The following is a 24,332-nucleotide window of genomic DNA, read 5'->3' on the forward strand; positions in this document are numbered from 1 at the left end:
AGGACATAAACAAAACATAGCCATGTGCAAATAAAGCACATGGCGGGGACAACAGACATGACAGGACGAAGGCGTGACAGTCTTTTTGAATATATTTAAACATATAAACATTTGAGCTTCATTTGAATTTCATTTGAACATGAGAGATGGAGCTTATATAACTAAAATAAAACTGAAGAAAATATTTATAAACATACGTTGTAAAATGTAATGAACAAAAATGTAAATTTCTTGAGGAAAAGGACACCCTATGCCCTAATAGCTGGTATTTCCTTGTTTGGCTGAAATAACCTCAATTAGATAGTTCCTGTAACCATCTACCAGTCTCCGACATCGACTGGGAAGTGGTTTTCCCAATTCTTCCATGCAGAATTCTTTCAGCTGTGTGATATTTGAAGGGTTTCTTGCATGCACAGATCACCCCACAGCATCTCAGGAGGATTAAGATCCGGGCTCTGATTTGGCCATTCCAGGACTCTTCATTTCTTACTTTTGAGCCATTCCTTGTGTATTTACTGAAATGTTTTGGCTCATTGTCCTGTTGCATGGTCAGCTTCAGTTTTTGGAGAGATAGTCTCACATTTCCCTCAAGCACCCTCTGATATGGTGAAGAATTCTGCAGCTGCAGCAAAGCAGCCCCAAATCATGACATTTCCACCTCCCTGCTTCATGGTTGGTAAGGGGTTCTTGTACTCAAATGCCGTGCTGGTCGTCTTCTTTTACTGTGCCCAGATAATTCAGCTTTGGATTCATCTGTCCAAAGCACATTGTTCTACAAGTCCTGGTCTTTGTCTATGTGCTTTTTGGCAAACTTTAGTCTTGCCGTGATGTCTTTTTGACAGCAAGCGTTTCCTCCTTGTGCAGTCATTCCCTGGTGGTAGATGCATATACCTTGACAAAAACTGTGGCAAGAGCCACTTGTAGGTCCCATGATGACATTTTAGGATTGTTGGAGACATCTTTATGCTCTTGGACTGAACCTGTTAGGATAGCCTATTAGAAATTATAAGTAATTTCTTCAGATTTATTTGTTTAGTTACATAAGCTCCATTTCTCAATACTATTTAAATGAAGCTCATATGTCCATATATTTAAAAATGTTCAAAAAGACAAAGGTTTTTTTATGGGGTGTCCTAAATTTTTCACATGACTGTACTCATCATGCACTCCTCTTTTTGTTGTTGTATTTTTAAAGGTTTGTCTTTGATAAGCTCAAAATGTTAAAAACATAAAAAAGAAATGATTAAATATAATATCTTAATAACAAACATACTTCAATCCCCCCTTGCCTCTGAAATAGTATGATCCAATTTCTCTCTCTTTCGCTCAGCTTGTACCTGCACCAAGGGCGCTCGCAAACACACTAGTTACAGTTTGCATGTGTGTGTGTGTGTGTGTGTGTTTGTGATGGCATTAGCAGCAGTCCTCATTTACAGCACTGAATCACAGAGCACTTTTATATGGTTATAGATGATAGAAGACATAATTGTATGATAGGATGCACAGCTCCAGACTTGTGTGTGAAAAGAGCCGAGTTCAGGTGAGAGCTTAAGGTCAAAATGTTGTGACTTCATTGTCCATAGTAACCAGATGCCCTGGAAAATCCAGTTTGGCTGAATTTTCCTAAAATTATCTGATTTAGCCTAATTAACAATATATTATTATTATTAATACTATTATCTATCAGTGATTCCTGCATGTGTAAGTAACTAAGTACATAAGTAAGTTAAATGTAAGTAACACACCTTTCACCTGTACATAACTGTTTGTGCATCTCAGTCATATCCTCAGAATCTATACATTTTCATAAATTGTATCTATGATAGAAGTTTGGCCATAGATTGTATCTGTGTCTGCTGTTGAAGTCTAGTTTAGGCTACAACTTTTGTGGCTTTGGCTTCTTAAATGTAACCTGCTTATATCCTACTGAAACCCGGTGCTAGACACTCATTTTTCTTTTAAAATTTTGAATTTCTTGATTTGATACTACTGTATGGGCACGGTGGTGCAGCAGGTAGGTGTCGCAGTCACACAGCTCCAGGGACCTGGAGGTTGTGGGTTCGAGTCCCACTCCGGGTGACTGTCTGTGAGGAGTTGGTGTGTTCTCCCAGTGTTCGCGTGGGTTTACTCTGGGTGCTTCGGTTTCCTCCCACAGTCCGTGAGTGTGTGAATGAATGTGTGAGTGTGTGTTGTCCTGTGAAGGACTGGCGCCCCCTCCAGGGTGTGTTCCCGCCTTGCACCCAATGATTCCAGGTAGGCTCTAGATCCACCGTGACCCTGAACTGGATAAGGGTTACAGATAACGAATGAATGAATGATACTACTGTAGCATGAACATTTTCTAAAAGTTAAATTCCTTTCCTTCATTCTTTTACACTCACAGGCTCTGCAATTAAGTGTTACAGCTGTGAGGACTACACTGGAATCTGCGCCAAAACCCAGGATTGCAGGTTGGATGACTCCTGCCTGACGCTGTACGAGAGAGGTAATTCACTTTTAACAACAGTGTAGTACAAATATCTATACACACACAAACACACACTGCAAATTATATTATAAAAAATGAAATCTTATATCTAGTCAATGCATATTATACTTCTTATTTTGAGATTATGAGTAAAAATAAAAATACATTATTTAACCTTTCCTAAATGTAGTTGTTTAAAATAATTTATTGAGAGAGTGGCTTTTTCCATTGGCAGATATTGTTTTGTTTCAGTGAGACATTTTACTGGATACAATTAATTCAGACAAACATGGCTAGAGATGTGTCAATCTATTTTACAATGTTCTTAAAACAATATTATAATTAATATTAATAGATACATTGGCTAGATTTAGGGTATTTATTATTTTTAAAATCATATTTTTAGGGGATTTGTTCATCAAATCTGTGTGTTTAGTGCCTACCAGCCTACAATGTGAAAAAAAAAAGATAACCCAGTTAGTTTTCTGTAGGCTGCTTAAATCCATATTCGGACAGGATTCACTTTACGTGGAGTGCTGGGGTGATGTCACTTTAACCAAGAACAGTAATGTTTATGTTGGATTCGCACTGGGTAAGAAATGATGAAAATAACAGAGCTGGGAACTGCTACTCAATTTACACATCGTCATCACACCGGATCATACACAGCACAACTACTGGAGTTATTAGACTCTTACTACTGTTCTCAAAACAGCCCTCGTACCAAAAATATCCTGCCCTTAGTAACAGTATATTTTAGTTCTTCAAAACCGTTAATGGGGGAGTAGATGGAGAAAAACTGTAATAACTCTTCACTAATAATGCACACAATTATTATTCCTGATATTATAAACCATAATGGTAACTTAATGAGTAGGACACACATATGGAGGATGCTACTGTGTTCAAAACATACATAGTGTTGCACGTTGTTCAGCAGCTATATTTAATCACTTAATGCCTCATCCAGCTTCTCCATTCTCAAGAGAACCCACAAAAAAACTAATTTAATCTGGGACATGGTGGAATATTCTCCCACATGTGAATTCGGACAGGATATTTACTGCTTGATTTACAGTAAAGCTTCGGAATCTTTTCTGGAATGGGTGCGTGCATCAGAGTTTAGACTTCAAATATAAAAAATGCTGATATTAAATAGATTTGAAATGTACAAAATTCAGATTCAGATGCCAATGCGATTTAGTGATTTAGCTCCATGTTTATTTTACTTGTTATTACTTTTACAATGTGTTTTTTCTCTTTTTCTTACTATCGCTCTCTCACTTTCTCTCACTGCTCCCTAGGTGGCAATATACACCGGCAATGCATAAAGTATTCAGAATGTGATTTCAACATGCTCAAGCAGATGTTTCCCAGAGTCTCGAGCTTCACATTCAAATGCTGCAACTCTGACCTCTGTAATGGAGCATCCATGACCACGGCCAGTAGCTCAGTGCTGGGCCTGCTGGTCTCCTTGGCAGTGTTGTGGCTGTGTGCCCTCTGAGCTACTGTTGCCATTTAAACATAATGCTGCCCCCTGCTGGTTCTGTTGTGCACACTATGCTTGAGCTTTTCTGTAAGGGAATTAGACATGAACCAAACCACTCAAAAACTAAAATTACATTTCTACAGTGACCACATGCTTATTTAATGCAACAGCATTAATGCATAAATAGCTCAGAGTGAGCTGAAGATGAATTGCACTCAAATTACATTTAAACAGTGGTCACTTACTGATTTAATGTAAAGCCATAATCTGAGCACAAGATTTCTGAAGATTACTGAACTGAACACAACATCCTTTACATTTCTGTCAATAGATTGATCTACTGAGGCTGTCAGTCCCTAGAGTACTCCCCAACTGGAAACAGTGTGGCTAGTATAAGTTTTACATTTCCCCTGATCACCCATCATTTTCAAAACTGAATGAAGATATTTATTGAAAATACAATACATTTCTGAAGTGTTGCATCATTTTTTAGTCATCACTACAGTCATCATTGTGTTAGTAAAAAACGTTTCAAACCCTACACATTTGTTTGTATATATTTCTCCCACAGATATCAGTGGATTTTGCATTACAAGATCAATTCAAAACTGTTTTTTACTAAGATTTAATTCTCTTGGTCTTGACATTTCCCCTTGTATTTCTTATTGCAGTCTTAATAACCGTTTCATTATGGGGTTAGCTGACATGAAGTGGGTTAGACAAGCCCCCTGAGAGGCGAGGAAGTTACTGAACACAGAGCTTCCCAGAAATTAGCTCCAAACATTTTGACACAGCCTTCTTTAAACCTTTAAAACCCTTGATTTGTTTGGCTTTAGTTTGCAAAATACTCCTATTCCTTAATCATGCCTGCTGATAATACTTTTCACTTTTCACTGCTACTTAGTGTGCTATAGGAATCACCTGAGATATTTTTAAAATTAATTATCTTAGTCTTATATATTAAGATAATTATCTCCATATAAGTCATTTGAGGGTAATGATTTAAAATGATTTACAACCAATTATAGAAACCCCAAATATTTTTTCCCCTTTCCCAATGAGATCAAATGAAAAATGACCACACATCCTCAGTAGTCTTTGAGGAAAGTGTTTTTTACTAAATCAGCCCCAAGCCCCAGTGCTGGCTTTTTGTATTTTTAATACATTTTCGTACAAAATTTGCTTTTTGTTGCTTTAAATATTAATTTGACCGTTTAAAGTGTTTCTTAAATTTGAGAAAGTGGATATATTTGGCTCTTCCTTTTGTTGTGCAAACAATGGACTTTGGCACTACTTCCGACGACAGAAGGGGACCCTACCAGGTTAAGGTTTAGTGAGAATGTACAAAGGCCAATTCCATGCCTAACATGAAAACATTTCAGTGAGGTATCAGCCTGGTTGTTAGAGTAAAATTGTAATAAACACAAAGCTAATTTTATCAATAGCAAGACAGTGTTCTATGTCGTTTAAATTGAAATTGTATATAGAAACTCACTGTTTGGATGTGTCTGTCTAATAAAATGAAAAATGAAAAGTCACGTTCCCTATGTTTTCTTCACTTATTCAACACTTTCTCATTCAGGTATCAAAGGATTTATTTAACAGTTAGTTTTCTTGAGTAAGAGGAAGCACCGCCAAACAAATGACTACACTGGCTTCAGGATTTGTACTCCATCCATCCATTATCTGTAACCGCTTATCCAGTTCAGGGTCGCGGTGGGTCCAGAGCCTACCTGGAATCATCGGGCGCAAGGCGGGAATACACCCTGGAGGGGACGCCAGTCCTTCACAGGGCAACACACACACACACACATTCACTCACACACTCACACCTACGGACACTTTCGAGTCGCCAATCCACCTGCAACGTGTGTTTTTGGACTGTGGGAGGAAACCGGAGCACCCGGAGGAAACCCACGCGTTAAACAGCAACTGATGTTCAATAGATGTAAAATAAATAAATGACTAAAATATAAATAATGTTCTTTGCAGTAGTTACCGTATAAGCAGTTTGTTTATAGCCACGTCTTTATCAGTTTAAAAAAATAACTTTTGTGGATCAAAGGAAATTTTAAAAGTGCAGATATGTACTTTAGTTAGACAAAGAGCTATCTGACATAAAACCTAAAATTTTAAGAGGCTGCACTTACTTTCAATGACCTTTGCACTTATAAAGCAGGACGAAACTTCTAGTGTTTGCAAATGTCAGTGGGTATCCACAAAAATGGATGCAGTTGTGAGAACAGCTTGGCTGAGAAATGGTTCTTTAAACATTTGCTCTGCATCACACTGAGGTCAGTAAACAGTGTCCTGTTCAGTTCCACTCACAATGGTCCTGATGAAGACAAAAAGGCCACTGCTTGCACTCTCCCAGAACACACACAGGTTCATTTACAATTGCTTTATTTTTAAGGTTCACCCATCACAGCAACACATTTAACCCAAGGAACCCAAGGCCACGGAAATGGCAAACATAGCTTGACATAATATGTAGTATTTATGGATTTATTAATGAATTATATATTTAAAAGATAAAATAAGTATTGTCTAATTGTGTATATGTTTTGTTATTGTAGTATGTAAGATATGTTTTAAGCATGTCAAATAAAAAAATAGTTTAAGAATTTAAAACTAAATAAGTGATCTTTAAAAAACAATTTGGAAAAAATTACAAAATACGTGTAAAAAGTAAAAAGAAAAAACATTGAAAAAAAATTCAGTGTGATTTAGAAATCAGATTCCAAATGTATTTAAAGTTGAGATAGAGGCAAAATAAGAGTCAAAAGTTTAGAATATACTAGTTACACTCTGAAACATTCCACACTAAAGTGAACTGTTACAGGAGAGGGATCATGGTTGTGTATAAAATGAGAATCTAACAAACACTCATTCAGTCCATGTGCCAAAAACCATGACTGTGTTCCCCTCTGAGGCCACAGGTAGTACTGTGTGTGTGTGTGTGTGTGTGTGTGTGTGCTTGCTTAGCTTGCCTGCAGTTCATATCTGTCTCTTTTAGAAGATGTATGGTGCATCCTACATGAACCACTCAATGGTGACTTTGGATTGCTGAGGGGTATTAATCCATAAGAGCCCATGGTGACGTGTGTCACAAACTATTTATAGGGTCCGGAAAGTTGCCTACATAGCTTTATCCTTCGCCTTAAATTATGATGTCCCTAAGTGACATTTGCTGAACTTCCAGGATGTAGTCACATGACAATTTGTGAATGTGTGTGTGTGTGTGTGTGTGTGACCTTATTTACAGAATGATGGTGTGCTTCATGAGGACATAGAGACAATTGAAATGCTTATTTTAAAAGTATATTTTCATTTCTAAAAAGGAACAAAATGGTGAAATACAAGGTAATTGTTGTGATATTAGTTACTTTGGGTTTTTAACCCCAAAATAATACAGGATATTACAGGATATGGCAAGAAATGTGAAAAAAAAATTTGCTTCCATGTTGCTTCTTTGGTCTATTTTATATTTCTCATAATTTGGCTTTGGATCTTATGCCTCGACTCTTACTGGGTGAGAAAGAATGGTCAGAAATTTCACTTAGAAACCTCTATAATTAGTATCTGATGTAAAATAGAGCTGAACATGCCTCTGTCCCAACTCCTTTTAAGTTGCTGCAGTCATCAGATTGTAAAGTTGTTAATATTAAAAAAATTCAACTGTAGATTGCATATTATCACATTAATAAAGTTTCAAGAAAATTAACCAATCACATTTTTAAGGTTTTGTAAACCTTTTACAATCTGCCGGAGTGTGTTAGGCAGGAGGAAGCCAGGCATGACGTATAATTCCAGAATTTTGGAAACATTCACTATAATTGTATATGAGAAAGTATTTTTGCTCATGTTTTAGTCTATTTTAATTAGTTTATATCCACTCAGTATCACGGGTGGCGGGAAAATCCAAACAGTGATTTTAAAAAAAGGCAGTCAAAGGATTCTTTATGTAAAAGAGGGTGTAGATTTAAGTGTTAGTTGTGTTTGTTTAGACTGGTATGTTATTTGACTGTAGCAGTTGTGCGACAGTGTGTGTGGTGGTGCTAAAGCCATTGTTATGTGTGCACACAGTGTCTTTCACTCCAGAGGTGTATAGAGCTGTGACTGTATTTGCTCTTAAAACTGTTGGGTTCTATAGGGAACTGATGAAACAACACCAGGGGTGGTCCAATAGCAAAGGAAAGTTGGGAGGGGGGAGAGAGAGAGAGAGAGAGAGAGAGAGAGAGAGAGAGAGAGAGAGAGAGAGAGAGAGAGAGAGAGAAGGATTCTTAAGGATGTGGAGATTCCCATGAAACTCATAACTACATCGTCGGTTTCATGCAGTGTTGGACAAATCCAGCTTAGACTAAAAAGTGGAAAAGAAAGACAAAAGTGGAAGAAAGAAGACTGCAGAGATGCCTCTTCTTTCTAAAACATTTTTCTGATAAAGGTAAGTTTTATTAAATAATCCTTCAAACATTGTGCCCTGAAAACTGAAGTAGTCTTAATTTTTAATCTTTTACAAAATAAGCATTATCAGTAATAAGGGGAAATGTATTCCCCTTGTGCTGCAGCAACACCTTCTACTGCTCTGTGAAGCCTTACAGTACATGCTTTTTGTTTGTGTTTTTTGGCCAAGCACATAATCTCTCTGAAAACGTATTTTTAAAAAGATTTTTACAAATATTGCATGACTGCACTGGTTGTATATCACAGTATAGTGTAATTGTGATCCTAACACAATAGTAATACGGTGTAATTATTTACCAGTATATTACTTTAATATTAGGATTACAATAAACATAATACTTGAAGGTGTCATAGTACAGTGCTCAATTCTAAACAATATTAGGGCAAAAGGGTAAAAACAAAAATCATCACTGTTGACACCAAAGGTGTTTTAGAATGACAATACTTTTGTCTAGTTTTATTTAATTATTGTAATGAATAAATATATTGTTTGTATTTTCTTTTTTTATTATTATTAAATATAAAACGTTTAAGCTACAGACAATAGCTGTTCAGTTTCAAGCTTGTACTAACTGTATTAATAAATATTGAATATTTCTATAAAGAATTAAACCATGTAAAGTATTAAAGTCTTTTATTATAGAAAAGTGCAGTCAGTATTTTCACACCTCTTCATTCCTTGTTTCTTACAGGAAGCTCAGCTGAAAGAGATTTAAATGGAAATGATCGGAGATGGAATAGGGTGGTCAGCATACTGCAGATTCCATCGCCGTGGTACAAAGGAAGTGTGGTCGATTGATAATTAACGGTTATCCTTGTGTCTCACAGGCAGCTTTATTTATTCTATTTTTTTATTTAGATTAACTTTATCATCCAGAAGAGAGATCTGCATATAGCACACTTGCTAAATATTAACTCAAACCCTTACAGCCTGTACAATGCAGTTCCATACATTTCAAGCAATATAAGTACAGTACTTGAGTGTCTTGCTCTGTAGTTTTAAATTTAAGCAGTAACCGGTCTTGGTCTTAGCTAGAAGACCGTAAAAAGGCATCTACTTTAAGGAACAAGTCAATATTGGTGTTCTTCTCCATGTCTAAGATAGAGTGGTCACTGACTCCCACTTCCCCCTCCCCCTCCCCCATTACACAATGTGACTATAGTGAGTGGAGTGGGACCCGGGTGGTGATTCCTGCTGTTTACCTTGTAGTCTTTGTCGCTGGCACTCTTGGTAATGGTCTAGTGCTGTGGGCATACCTGGACTGCCATGGTAGGGGACGCAGCAACTCCCAATTGGAGCAGAATCTGGAAGCTCCAGTTCCATCCTCTACTTCACGTTCTGTAACAGAGTCCCTGATTGCAAGCTTGGCTCTGGCTGACCTGGCCTTCGTCATGACCCTACCACTGTGGGCAGCCTACACTGCACTGGACTACCACTGGCAATTTGGGAGCACTCTCTGCAGAGCGAGCAGCTATCTAGTGGCACTGAACATGTACGCCAGCGTGTTCTCTTTGACCGCACTCAGCGTGGAACGCTACTGCGTGATTGCCTGCAGCAAAAGCAATAATAGTATGCAGAAAAGGGCGACGGCAAGAGCTTGCTGGGTTGTAGTGAGTGTGTGGGTTGTAGCTTGTTGCTTGGCTCTTCCAGCTCTGCTTCTACGAGCTGTCCGAGAGGTGCCCTTGGAAACGGAAACGGAGGGTGACTGGCTGGAGGAGGATGAAGATGGTAAAAGTCCTACAGTGTACTTGTGTGACATGGACTACTCCAGCATGATCTCAGCAGATTTAGACCCCTTGGCAAAGGAGAGGGCAGAGCTTATATGGTCAGCAGCGCTAGGTTTAAAGTCCACACTCTTGGGCTTCCTACTTCCTCTTATTATCCTCCTGCTCTGCTACTGCTCACTAGGACGACTACTGTTTGGACACTTCAGCCTGGGACGACCTGACCGTCAACGCCAACGCAGGCTCCTCCGGGTCATTGTCACCCTTGTCCTGGCCTTCTTCCTCTGCTGGCTGCCCTTCCATGTCAACAAAACACTTTCAGCCTTAGTGGAACTTAACCTCTTGCCCTACTCCTGCGATTTTGACCGCTGGTTGGTGGCAGCCCACCCATATGCCATCAGCCTTGGATACATCAACAGCTGCCTCAACCCTCTGCTTTACGCCTGCTGTGACCCGGCCTTCCGCAGACGCTGCAGAAACATGGTTCAATACAATAGGAAGAAAAGCATGAGTAAAGTGATTGTAGAGGAGAAAGAGCCACCCAGCCGGAGCTCTGCTATGCTGTCTGGATCAAGGGAGGAGGTGATAGAAGATAAAGAATGCAACAAGGTTGGGGAAAGTGAGGCAAAGTTAACAGCACAGAACCAACATAAGGAAATGTTTAAAGAAGAATATTTTTGAAAGACTTTAAAATGTTACTACAAATGTTGCTGATAATCAGATATGCTTGGCACACGGAACCTATTTTTATCTAAATTAATGGATTGGTAATTCCATGATTTGGGTGTTATTAAAACCCCAGTCATTTTGGATTGAATCAAACAAAAATATAGTTAAGCCTTAAAATATTTAATATGCCTTCTCAGAAATAATATTCTCACATTTTACAAGGCCATTTGTAAAGTCAGAGTAACTGACCATGTTATGAACAGGGCTGTGTTTCTTTGCACAGAAATAGGCAAAATGTGGTTAATTAACAGCCATGCTACAGGCAACAGGCCTGAAGACCTTGACAGCATTGTAATGATACACTTAATTATTATTACTTTAAAATAACTGGCCAACATGTTTCCAAATTCAAGAATTTCAGTTACAAGAATATGTCTAGAATATAAGACCAAAATAAACCATACACTTTTACCAAACTGCATCTATTCATGTAATCTGAAAATCTCCCATCTTTGATAGCATGGCACTGTAAGGATAATGGCCAAAACTACACAGCATACCTAAAATCAGAGGTTGCTTTTTTCCCCCGTCCCTTCACCAAATTCCAGTGTTCCAACTATAAAATTATTGTTTATAAAAATGTTTAATAAAACACTGAGATCAAGTTTACTGTACTTGTTTGTGTAAGGGGTATCCAACGGCATTGAATGCACTTCCACAGGAAGTAAATACCCAGTATGTGAAAAGCAAGATTGGAATTCGTTTTCCCCATAAACAAACTGCAATTCCAGAATTCCTCCATATTGCCCAAGCCGAATAAACGTGAGGACAATAAAAATAACATTTCACAAAAAACTGTATATAAGCCATTTTAATGTTGTTAAATTAATCATTGCATCATAAAAAGAAGTATGTAAATAAAGAGTGTCTCATGCTCTCAAAAGTCTGAAATTTGTATCCTGTTAAAAAATACAGAATAAAATACATATGGATACATACATTTCCAATTACACATGGAAATGCAACTATGCTTTACCACTAATAACACACAGCATGACATAAAGCAAAAATAAATAAATAACAAAGCCAATTAGTGGAAAAAGTTTATTTTTTCAATGGATTTTAACAAGCAAAACAATAGACTGAAAAATACTCCATAAAGTTTTTTACTGAGCCACTCAAGTCCAAGATGATCGAACCGATGCATTTCCATTTCAATCAATTCACGCAGTTCAGCGCAAACTTGACTACCTCTTACCTACTCACTCGCTCAGCTCAGACTTAAGCATAGTACTGAAGGTTGGCTTTTTTCTTGGCCTGCACCTCCAGAATACCCTCCATGTAGTCCTCATGATTCAACTCAGTGGCCCCGCGACGCAATGCAATCATACCCTGAAATACAGTGAGAGAATCCATCAGTTGGCAGAAATGCACTACATCACAGGTATCAATAGGCCTGGGCTTTGTACACAAGGAGTTACTGTAAAACTGCTATATAGAAATTCAAATGAATGTAATGCAATTTATAATCTTCAAAAAAATCATGCAATTTTTGGAAAGACCAAATTTCAAACATTTCTTTCATCTAGAATAACATCATTAAAAAAATATATAAATTTTCAATGCCTGAGATTAACAAGTGATTTAGGACTAAAAGAAACAATGATCTCATGCTGCACAGACACTTCAATAAAATCCCTCTTTGATCTTAAATAGAAACAGGTTTATGTTATCATCTACAGTGGAATTGCAAAACAGTACTCACCGCCTCTACACACACGGCTTTACACTGGGCTCCATTAAAGTCATCAGTGCATCGTGCCAGCTCCTCATAATTCACATCAGGACTAGAGTGATTGAGAAAAACATACGGAGCTAGATAAGAGGTTGTTTTGAACATGCATGTAGTCATAAGGTGTGCCTTAACAGGCTTCAATAGGTTTCTGACCACAATGCCTCAATGACTTCTATATCTTAAAAAATAAAATAAAATCTGAAAATTTCTATCCTAATGTTTTGTACCCTATAAAGTTTCTGCTCTTGTTTTAACGACCTTAAGTGGCAGTGTATACCTGACATTCATCTTGCGTGAGTGGATCTGCATGATACGAGCACGAGCCTCTTCATTGGGCATAGGAAACTCAATCTTGCGGTCTAGTCGACCAGAACGCAGCAGCGCAGGGTCCAGAATGTCCACCCTGTTAGTTGCAGCAATCACCTGAAACACAGTAAGAAATGAATCTGTAAAAAATGTATTAAGTACACCTGGACAAAAAGGGCAGTGTATCTGCATATCAGCTACGAATGAAAAGTTAGTTAATAACTATTCTTGAAAGACAATGATAGCCATGTTGGGAAAGAAAACGAACGACATATTCACTGTCCAAAGAAAACCAGTTCTCTCTAAAACAGTAACTTTACGGGAGAAGGAAAACATTTTTTTGGAGCATATCTATTGATCCATCCATCCATCATCAACTTTTCACTCAATATGAAGCAGCAGGTAGTGGCACAGTAACACTGCTCCAGGGACCTGGAGTTGTGGATTCAAGTCCTGGTCCAGGTGACTGTGAGGAGTTTGGTGTGTTCTCTCTGTGTCCGCGTGGGTTTCCTCCTGGTGCTCCGGTTTCCTCCCACAGTCCAAAAACACACGTTGGTAGGTGGACTGGTGACTCAAAAGTGTCCCTAGGTATGAGTGTGTGAGTGAATGTATGTGTGTGTTGCACTGTCAAGGACTGGCGCCCCTCCAGAATGGTTACAAAATGAATGAATGAATTATGTACAAATATAATATTTGTTCCTTTGAATTAAACAATAGAACACTACATGGTATCAATAAACATAGGATAAAATTTTCATTGTTTCTTTTTAAAGTGCAACAATAATCTTTATAGCAAATCCAATCAAATTTATATTGACTATGAACATGTGTAGTTTTTTTCCACCTGACATCCAAGACCTATAAAACTCAAAATTCAATGCCAAAGGAACAATTCAAAACCATATTTGAAATCACTTGTAAAATCTGACAAAAAAAACCCCTAAAGTAAACTGTTTATCCCAGGTCAAGTACCGATTTCATTTTTTGGTGCTGATGATAATAACAAACAGTCTTTAATGATAACCTGGCTAATGAACACTCAAACAAATCAAGTGTAATATTACGAGATAAGCTGTATGGACAAATGTATTTGGACACTAATTGCTAAACTCAGGTGTTTCATTCAGTCCCACTGCAAAATTACCTCACCATGCAGTCTGCCTTTTACAAACATTTGTGAAAGACTGGGTTGTTCTAAGGACTTTTTTTTGCATGGCACTGTAATAAAATGCCACTGGTGCACCATAAGGTTTATAATATTTCTGACCAATTGTGAAGGATATTATTTAACATTGGAAGCGTTTAGGAACCACAGCAACTCCATGAAATATCAGACCACGTAGAGTGTGGTTGCTGAGTGCTGAGGTGCACATTGTGTTAAAGCTGCCAACATTCTGCTGACTCAGTAAGTGCATAGTTCCAAACCTCTTCTGGCTTTAATATCACCACAAAACCTGCTCCAGGAGCTTCATGGCATGGGTTTCCAATGGCAGAGAAGCTGTATGCAAGCCTTACATCACAAAACACAATGCCAAGCATCAGATTGTGCAGTGTAAAGCACTGGACTCTGAAGCAATGAAAGTATTCAGCTGTATGATTAATCATGCTTCACCATCTGGCAGTCTGATGGATGAGTCTGGGTTTGGAGAATGCCAGGAGAATAATAAGTGCATGACTGCCTTTGCCAACTGTAAACAATGGTGGAGGAAGGATAATGTTATGGGGTTGTTTTTCAGGGGTTGGCCTAGGCCCCATTGTTCCATTAAAGGGAAATCTTAATGCTTCAACATACCAAGACATTTTGGACAATGATATGCTTTTTGTACCATACATTTAGGAATAGTTTGGAGAAGGCCTTATACCCTCCCAGCATGACTGTGCCCCAATGCACAAAGCAAGGTCCATAAAGGCATGGCTAGGAGACTTGTGTGGAAGAACTTGACCTCGAGTTTTATCCATAATCTAAATTTGTTATAAATTTTAACATTTGCTAAAACCCAAAGCTTTAATCAAACAAAGCTTTGTAGCAAACAATCAAACAAATGGAAACATATAACAGTCTTATACATACAATTTCAAATAAATCCATCTGAACCTTTTTAAAGTGTTACCGCTATGGTTATTTTAAAAACTTTGCTATGTACCTTGACTTGCATGTTCGGCTGAAAGCCATCCAGCTGGTTGAGAAGCTCCAACATGGTCCTTTGCACCTCTCTGTCCCCAGCCTTTTCACTGTCAAAGCGTTTGGTACCAATAGCATCCAACTCGTCGATAAAGATGATTGAAGGGGCTTTCTCTTTAGCAAGAGCAAAGGCATCGCGCACAAGCTTCGCACCATCTCCAATAAACATCTGCACCAGCTGAGGACCAGCTAACTTCAGGAAAGTTGCCTGAAAGTGAGAGATGTACAGACCACTGAATAAGTATGGTTAGATGCACTGTAGTCTGATTAAATTTAATATTTATAAAAAATGAATCAAACCAAGATGTTTACAAGAAATAGTTCCTTTATAAACACATACATCAGCCAACCATAACTTTAAAATTTCCTCCTTGTTTCTACATCTGTTCTCTGTTTTATCAGCTCCACTACCATACAAGTGCCCATTGTAGTTCTATAATTACAGATAGTAGTCTGGTAAAATCTGTTACTCTGCATACATTGGTAGCCCCTTTTTATCCTGTTCTTCAATGGTCAGGACCTCCACAGGACCACAGAGCAGGCACCAATTGGGTGATAGATAATTTTTAGCACTAAAGAGACATTGATGTGGTGGTTGTGTGTTAATGTATGTTGTGCTGACATGAATGGATCAGACACATCAGTATTGCTGAACATTTTTAAAAACATCAGTGTCACTGCTGGACTGAGAATAATCCACCAACAGGTAATATCCAGCCAACAGCATCCTGTGTACATTGATAAAGGACTAGAAGATGACAACACAAACTGTACAGCAAAAAGATCAGCTGTCTCTGATTCTGCATCCACAAGGTGGACCAAGTTTGTTGTGTTTAATACAGGAGGACAGTGAGTGCGCATAATGTTTTTGAACAAGCTCTGCATTGTCTGATTCCCTTGTATTAGCCCAAACCATACTAACTCACTACATTATCAGTATGACTGCAGTGATAACAATGGTCCACCATACAAATAATTACTACTGTGTTGAGCTCCTGACAATTGAAAAACATGGTGAAACTGAGCCACCAAAAATATACTGCAAACAAGGAGGTCATGTTTTATATTTTGGCTGATCGGTGTATGTTTTTCCACATTATTTAATACTAAATAATCTAATCCAATTAATCCAGTGTGGTTTGGACAAAATGGTCAACATTAGTGTTGCACCGATACAGAATCGGTACAGATACTGGCACATATATTATCGATTTCGGCTAAAGAGAGCACCATAGGTGTGTTGGAAATGGCCCACTACTCACTATTCCCTACTTGTAGTACACATGGCACACCCCATGAAGCAGATACAGATGCGCATACGCGCCGTTAAATGCAGTTCGAATTTAAAGTTGTGGCAGATTATAAAGAGACTGGGTATTTCACAATACACAACAGGATTTTGTTGTTTTTTACAGAGACTGAAAAAATTTCACACACTACATGATCCCAAGTTCCCCAATCAAACACGCAACTGGTGTTCCCTAAGAGACACAGATAGATACGGACGTACAACTCGCTGCGGTTATTGCTTGTGCTGCTATTTGTGTAGATCCACAAATAAATAAATAAAAATAAAAAACCCCACCTAAAATGTCTTTGGGTCGTGGATGCGAAGATTTGGTCAGCGCGATATCTACACACCGGAGCGAGAGCTGGAGATTAGTAGAATAGCACATAGTTCCACCTTAAATGGTTCGGAAACAGCGGTAGCTGTAGTGTGCGCCCCATTGTTGCATCAATTAAGATGCAATGGGAAATTAGAATAAAGTTGAAATAAAGGCTGTTTCATAAACAGCGTGTTTTTTTTCCTACAGGTAAAACTCATTATTTGGGGACATGTGCATCCAGTATTATGTAAGGTCTTGTAGTTTCCCATAGTTTTAAAATTTTATCTGTCCCCCTCTGTATAGCTCCACTGCACGCACCTTTGTATACTTTCTGTGCTCTGTCCTCATTGGCTGTTGACAGGGCTCGTTCAGCTTTGACTTGGTGGAGAGTTTACACTACGTGATTACATCCAAAAACAAAACGTTTGATATGCTGCAACTGGTCTGAAACGCGATTTTTTTTTTCAAGGTAAAAAAAAGTCATGTAGAGTAACCCCAGCATGCCAAAGAACACCGGCTTCATTCAAGCAACCATAAAGAAGCACACTAACACAGTCAGCAGCAGTCCTTAGAAAGTAACAAATGTCCTCATGACAGTACAAAAAGCTGTTCAGTCAGGCTTAGAAAGAGTATACTTGTATTTGTTACTGCATTGTGAAAATATTAATTTTTTTATGGCTCTAAAACTATCTAGTAGTTAAGATATAGAGTTCTATCTGTACTTTGTATCAACAGATAATTGAACATGAAATATCTGTATCGGAAGTGAAAAAGTGGTATCGGCGCATCCCTTTTTAACATGATGTAAATCTGTCACTCTGCACTATTCTGAGCACTTTCCTCATCACAACTTTACGTTTAGGCATTACTCGGCATAAACAAAAAAACTCCAAGGTTATCACTGACTGTATTTTGTAACTAAAACTTAATTTGATGCCAGCAACACATTCAAAAAAAGTTGCCAGGTTTATGGATGTGGATGTCATTGATCAAATATGCCCTTAAAACAGATTCGTACCTTTGTCTGTGCAGCACAGGCTCTGGCCAGAAGGGTTTTTCCAGTTCCCGGTGGCCCATACATCAGAACACCTTTTGGTGGCTGGATTCCCAAATTCTCAAACTTTTCTTTATGGTTCATGGGTAGGACAATTGCTTCCACCAACTTAAAGAAAGAAAAAATAAATAAATAAGGCAATCTAATCAAATAAAAAACACACTAAGAAAATCATGATTACTTCTAACGTATTTTTTTCTTACTTTACAAAAAGAGTATTTACTTAATAAATTATGTAAATAAGACAAAAAGTAAAACAATTCTCTTTCCCCCATATATCCAACAGGCCAACCCTTGAAAATAAATATACCCACTTTATATATATATAAACTTATATGTTATACATGTAGGTATACAAATAACTTATTTACCTACTTTATAAAGTAGGTATATACAGTATTCATACTCATATGAATTGTGACCTATATTTGTGTGTCTCTGTCCGTTATATATCCTTACTGTCCAATTAAAAACATGCATCTCCTAAAACAGTAGCTTTACAGGAGAAAGAACAATCCTTTTTAACTTTTAATGGAAGTGAATATAACTGGACAGCGATTATATAGAAGTATAACATATTACTGTAATTATTAATTAAAAAAATTAAGCTCCTTGTACATACCTCTTGAATCTGTTTATCCAGACCACCAATATCACTGTACTGCTCAGTAGGCCTCTCATCTACCTCCATGGCCTTGACTCTAGAATCATACTCAGTAGGCAGAGTCTCCAGAATCAGATAGGAGTCCTTATTAACTCCCTGCACATAGAAAGATCAGCTAGTTTACAAAAGAATTTAATCTCAGGTAAAAATGAAACCTGCAAGTATCGTTATCCAAAGTTCTTACAAAAGAAGTTGAGGCAGCGTTTACTTACCACAAGATCACCAGGTTTCAGCTTCTCAGCATCAACCAAGCCAATTACAGGCAGGAAATAAGTCTGCAAGCATTAAACAATGCAAGGATAATAAGTGTCATTGATTTTGAAGCAAAACAGCACTTCCAGCAAGTCCAACAATATGACTGAATATGTGAGAATTAGTGCCCTTTGAGGCACTATTCCTAACGATAAGTGAATGAGTGAGTAAAGGATTATAATATATAGATACACAAACATACAGTAACAGTCAAAAGTTTGGAAACAGCTATTTTTTCTTTGTGGAACAGGGACATTCACTGTATAGAACTGTGTACCAGCCCTAAATCTTTACAAGGTGAGCAGTTCTACAAATTAACTCTTTACGAGGCCACAGGTGTTCACTGAAACCATTCCAGGTGATGACCTCTTGAAGCTGACTGAGAGAACGCTAAGTGTGCGCAAAGCTACCATCAAAGCAAAAGGCAGCTACATTGATTAATTTAAAGTATAAAACATATTATGATTGGTTTAACATTTTTTTAGTTTACTACACAATTCCATATATGTTCCTTCATAATTTTAACACCTTCCATATTCATTTACAATGTAGAATATAATAATAGATCACTGAAAACCCATTGAATGAGAAGATGTCCAGACTTTTGACTGGTACTGTACATTCACAGTATGTGGAAAATGGCCCAAAACAAAGGAAAGCCTCCCTGAAAGGGCATGTCCTAACGTGTGTTAGGACGTGTGTGTGTGTGTGTGTGAGAGAGAGAGAGTGTGTGTGTGTGAGAGAGAGAGAGTGTGTGTGTGTGTGTGAGAGAGTGTGTGTGTGTGTGTGAGAGAGTGTGTGTGTGTGTGTGAGAGAGTGTGTGTGTGTGTGTGAGAGAGTGTGTGTGTGTGTGTGTGTGTGTGTGTGAGAGTGAGAGTGTGTGTGTGTGTGTGTGAGAGTGAGAGTGTGTGTGTGTGTGTGTGAGAGAGTGTGTGTGTGTGTGTGTGTGAGAGTGAGAGTGTGTGTGTGTGTGTGTGAGAGAGTGTGTGTGTGTGTGTGTGTGAGAGAGAGTTCAAGACAGTTCATCTAATGAAATAATTATTGAGACACAGACACTTACAGTACAGAACATTTGGGAAGGAAAAGCAACAATAATGATAATAACAACATTTTAGTATAAATATATATAAAAAAATTTGTACAAAGAATATGGCTTTAGTTCTTTTTCTTTAATCCACCTGCATAATAAATCTTTTTTTTGGAGTTGTTGTTTTTGAGCGTGTGTGTTACAGTAATCAAATTCCAAATATTTTCTTCACACTTTGCATGTAAATACAGGTACAACTGAATTAACAAAACACATATTCTTGTTTTTATTGCATTCTATAAAGAAATCTTAACTTTTCCAGAAACAGGATTTGTATTTTTAATGAGTTGGTAAGATTAGCAATAACCCACCTGTCGTGTAGATGTTTTGATGACTGCACACTTGCCCTTTCTTTGTGAATCCAGGTCAATGTTGGCACCATCCTCTTCCTGGTCATTTGGGTCCACGTCTAGAAGCTGCACATGAAACAGACAGCAAATGTTCACCATCCATCTCTCAGAAACAATGTACACCCAGACGCCAAAAAAATATCTAGTGCACAAAACTACAGGGCTGAAAAAGTTCCTGAGCCTAAATTTTTTTCCATGCCCAGGAGGTGGGCAGTGGTAGAGGTGCTATGTGTGCAACACACTTAACACACAACTCGTTGGCCCCTGGGCCCAGATATATAAAAAGGCTGTGTATAAACCTGATCACCATTATTGTCAAGTGGGTCCATGGGTATGCACCCCTACGAGAAAAGCTTTAAAAATAACCCCTTAAATAATAGATTCTGGTGAATATTGTGGAAATAAATGGACAACATTCAGACATGAGATAAACAAACCTGATAAAAGCCTATATTACAGTAGCATCTTTGTGCAGAGTACCAGAGCTCTTGGGAACCTGTGTCTGTTAGACCTGTTCAGTAATCAATCTCTGCTTTTAACTAGTCACTTACCTTCCTACACATAGTTTATATAGCATACTGAGACTACAGATAATGTAGCCATACTCAGAAAGGTCAGTAGATTGCAATTACAGTACTCCAAAATAAACTGGGGTTTCATTAGTAGCCTAACCATTGACTAAAGGACATGAACAAGAACACATTCATTTTTCTTTAAAAATGTAATTGCCCAATTTATTTTAAATACGGTTTTGAGACTGTTTCACAAAATAGAAAACTAATTAAAAATGTACTTCTGTGTCAAGTCAATGCATTGTCTGTGGCATAGCCTGTGCTAGCCTTGCCCGTGTTTATACTTCTGTGTTAGTGAGAGATCTGTCAGATCACTGGGTAAACCTGATTTTTTTTTTTTTTCACAGCCATGTTAGTATGCCGGGGATCCGGCGTGGCACCGAAATTTTATCAGCCCTGAAACTAATATATGCTTTCATTTAAATATAAAATAGAAACTATTGTATTACTTGCAAAACCACACTATTAAGCATAGATTGGGTTTTGTCAGATCATATACTGTCTCAATATGCAATTTATTACGGACTTCACTAACAGTCCAGGTAAACTCATGCAGATTACAGCATCAACTTTACTACTAAGTGCAGCAGATGCTCAGGCAGTTATATACTTGGTCAGCCAAGGTGTGTTTGCTGCTCAGGGTTTTCTTCATTGGTTTTACACGGCAGTTACATGTCTACTGGCGCCAGTAAGGCATGCAAGTAATTAATTAATTAAAATACAATCAGCATCATGATCAATGATCACACACTTTTGAGCATGAGATGCTGAGTAATCCCAAATTCTGATGATGATACTCAATACACGTATCTATTGAAAAAAAAAAACATAGCTACAGCCATAATGAATTAGGTCTTTTACCATGAGGTTCCAGTATTTCTGCCAAATGTCAAACATATTTGGGCTATGGGGAAAATATTGGTGAGAACAGCCTCTTCTGGGTTCAGAACAGCTCTGCTTACCTCAATGACATTAGAAACGAGGTAGGGCAAAGTCTTATTCACTTTAATCTTCTCTGTGTTTTCTTTGATCTTGTCCTTCATGGCCTGCAACTCATGAGTGACTCGAAGCACCTCGCTTTTCATGATCTGTAACCAACACAAATGAAGAATAGAGGGGGTTTAAAAAACATTTAAATAACTAGTACTTGTGAATAATAAATAATTCCTGTGATCTACATGCCTACTTAAAAATGCCTACTTTTATTTCGCTGTCCAGTAGCCGTGTCCGCTGAACAATTTCCTCAGTAGACATCTTGAGGACTTCCTCACCAATCCCATCCTGAAAAAAAAACAAAAAAAAAACAAACAAAAAGCACATCATTAGTTAATTATTGTATAATGCAGTTGATAAATGCTGAGTAGATAATTTTTCTTTTTTCTGAGATGAATGTGAAGACTCTTACTAGTATACTAATTTCCAAAGCATACCATAAGACTCATTATTTTCTCCCTCCCTTGGTTATGAATATGCAAAGCTTACAAAATAATCAATGATTCATATATTACAGTGAAACTGACATGGTAAAATTACAAATTAGTAATTAGTTATTCAGGAAAAGTACATTAAGAAAATATTTATTTTACACTTACTTTGCAGAAACACAGTAAATAAGAGTGGAAAACAATGAGCATACTCAGTGTGCAATTTTATATATAAATCTCCCATACTTTTGAATAAACACTGAATAACCGAAGGCAGTGAGGAGGAACCAAGCAGTCCTTGTTCTAAAAAAAATCTCATTTTGAGAACAACAATGTCAAGTGTGCCATTTTAATAAAACTGGAGGCCTCCTATGCGTTTAACTACTCTTAAAAAAATAAATAAATAAAAAACTCAAATAAAATGAATAAACTAAATGATTGGTTAATCCCCAAGGCAATGAATTGTGTGGAAAAATGGGTCACAAGAAAACATTCTATAGATTTATTACTCTTTTACAATTATTACAATTTTATTAACATTACACATAAACCTTTTTAAAACATTTATATTTCACTGTCTTGCGTTGTATTAGCTGTATTTTCATTGTATATACTGTGACCCTGGTTCTTATCTTTATTTATATCTCAACTGAAGGATACAAAATGTGAAAATCCATTTTAAAATGTTAAAAATCCCAGTTTAATTCATCAAAGTTTTCTAGATATCGTTTGCAATTAAAACATTAGCTACATTAAGGTGTACTGATAATGGATTCATAATTTTAAAAAATAGCACAACTTCTATCTCTACGTAAAAGCACAAAACAAAATGATCTGCTGTGGGGCAACTGCATATGAAGCGCACAAAGCCAAAAGTCGGCCGGATGGGTATAAAGCCTGTCGAAGCTGTGGAGCAGCGGAACAGTGTCTTCAGGACCAGTGACGTGGTAGATTTTGTTAACCAGAACTATTAACCTAACTCCAATATCTGACCTCACTAAGGTTCTCACGGTCAAATACCATCAAATCCTCACAGTAAATTTCTCAACATCTAATGTATGTTTTCACAGAAGAGTAGAAGCTGCTCCTGCAGTCAAACAGGACACAATACTGTTTATAACCTTTAACATCGGAGGAAAAACTAAATTAGCAGATGCCCGCAAACACTGGGATATACACAGGTGTAAGGCGTCTAACTGACGCGATTTTAAGGGTTCAAACATTACAAAGCAGCTTACATAATACATACAAATACTATTCAGCTACCTGCCTAGCGTTAGCATACAGGACCTAGTGGATATTCTGGCTAACAATCGCCTCTACACATTTAACAGATATGAAATTTGAAGTTATTAAAATTGGCAGATGGCTGTATTCTTCCATCCGCTCTTTCTTTGAGGTATATTATGGGTTACTCCTCTTGTAATTAAAACGAAACACACAGCGCCGGCTAAACATGAAGCAGCATTTAGCACCCAATATCAGCCGCCCTTAAAACTAGAAACTCATTACAAGTAGCGTGTGGTGCCAACAGCAGACTTTAGTTTATTATTTGTCGTTCCGTATTTGACGGGTTACATTGCAGAATGGCGCTGAGGACTATTGTAAAACCTCCCTTAGACTGTCCCACTCCCGGGTCATGTTTGTGGATCTATGTGTAATTTCCCTGCGTCATGCTGCTGCCGACTGTTAGCAACCGGCAAGTGTTAATCGACCACAAACACATTTTTCTAAACCATTTACAAATACAAGCCTTCCAACTATTTCCCCCGTATCGCTCATGTAAGGCCCTGCAATCTCTATGCTCGCTAAAAAAGTACAACGCGACCAAAAATATAAAAACAAACCTCCACCTCATCCCAAACCGATCTGTCATTCAAGGACGCCATCTTACACCGCTGTGCTCCTTCTTCGTGATTCTCTCAACTTTCCAAGTTTCAGCCCCTGGTGAAAACTACTGCCTCCGCCTGGTTCAATCTGTAATATCAGTCTGTAATATTGTCTGTGTAATATCAGTATTAATATCTGTGTGTAATATCAGTATGTAATATCCCACGACCCTGAAAGACCCGTCTTTCTTTAATGCACTTATTACTTCCTCCGTGTTGCACTCAGTGTAAGGTGTTTTGTAGAAATCGTGCTGTAGTTCGAATGTTAGATCCTCTTTTGTAAGTCGCTTTGGATAAAACTCGCCTGAACCCACGCCCTCGTGACTTTGTCAGCCA

The 24,332-nt window shown here is 37.8% G+C and overlaps 3 protein-coding genes across 9 annotated transcripts in view; 2 read left to right on the top strand and 1 right to left on the bottom strand.

The window, feature by feature from the left end:
* LOC136676680 (CD59 glycoprotein-like) overlaps positions 1–5,488 on the top strand; it is a 40,087-nt gene extending 34,599 nt beyond the window's left edge. For all 6 annotated transcript variants that reach the window (XM_066653840.1, XM_066653842.1, XM_066653839.1 and 3 more), the window contains exons 3-4: positions 2,384–2,485; positions 3,772–5,488. In XM_066653840.1, the coding sequence (XP_066509937.1) occupies positions 2,384–2,485; positions 3,772–3,971 (302 nt within the window). In that variant the 3' untranslated portion in view covers positions 3,972–5,488. The remainder of the gene's footprint in view (positions 1–2,383; positions 2,486–3,771) is intronic.
* Positions 5,489–9,512: 4,024 nt separating this feature from the next.
* On the top strand, positions 9,513–10,826 carry LOC136677537 (apelin receptor A-like). Its single transcript, XM_066655110.1, has one exon. The coding sequence runs from the start codon at positions 9,513–9,515 to the stop codon at positions 10,824–10,826; it is 1,314 nt and encodes a 437-aa protein (XP_066511207.1).
* Positions 10,827–11,685: 859 nt separating this feature from the next.
* On the bottom strand, positions 11,686–24,181 carry LOC136676702 (26S proteasome regulatory subunit 6A-B-like). 2 transcript variants are annotated; one of them, XM_066653886.1, is made up of 11 exons: positions 23,961–24,181; positions 21,884–21,964; positions 21,646–21,771; positions 20,073–20,177; positions 18,635–18,697; positions 18,381–18,518; positions 17,723–17,866; positions 15,060–15,305; positions 12,887–13,032; positions 12,580–12,661; positions 11,686–12,206 (listed from the first exon to the last, which is right to left on the bottom strand). In XM_066653886.1, the coding sequence occupies exons 1-11, from the start codon at positions 23,994–23,996 to the stop codon at positions 12,096–12,098; spliced, it is 1,278 nt and encodes a 425-aa protein (XP_066509983.1). In that variant the 5' UTR covers positions 23,997–24,181; the 3' UTR covers positions 11,686–12,095. The 2 variants fall into 2 exon arrangements, with proteins under 2 accessions (XP_066509983.1, XP_066509982.1); XM_066653885.1 differs by having other exon boundaries at positions 23,955–24,180.
* Positions 24,182–24,332: the final 151 nt, after the last annotated feature.

The sequence above is a fragment of the Hoplias malabaricus genome, chromosome X2 (genome assembly GCF_029633855.1).
Source record: "Hoplias malabaricus isolate fHopMal1 chromosome X2, fHopMal1.hap1, whole genome shotgun sequence".
Taxonomy (NCBI): Eukaryota; Metazoa; Chordata; class Actinopteri; order Characiformes; family Erythrinidae; genus Hoplias; species Hoplias malabaricus.

Excerpts from the sequence above, each read along its gene's own strand:
- LOC136676702 (XM_066653885.1), bottom strand. The coding sequence starts at position 23,996 with ATGGCGTCCTTGAATGACAGATCGGTTTGGGATGAGGTGGAG. Across the intron at positions 18,698-20,072 it reads TCAAAACATCTACACGACAG|ACTTATTTCCTGCCTGTAAT; the intron begins GTGGGTTATTGC and ends TAATGCTTGCAG. Across the intron at positions 12,662-12,886 it reads TCACGCAAGATGAATGTCAG|TCCTGATGTGAATTATGAGG; the intron begins GTATACACTGCC and ends CAATCACTCTAG.
- LOC136677537 (XM_066655110.1), top strand. The coding sequence starts at position 9,513 with ATGTCTAAGATAGAGTGGTCACTGACTCCCACTTCCCCCTCCCCCTCC.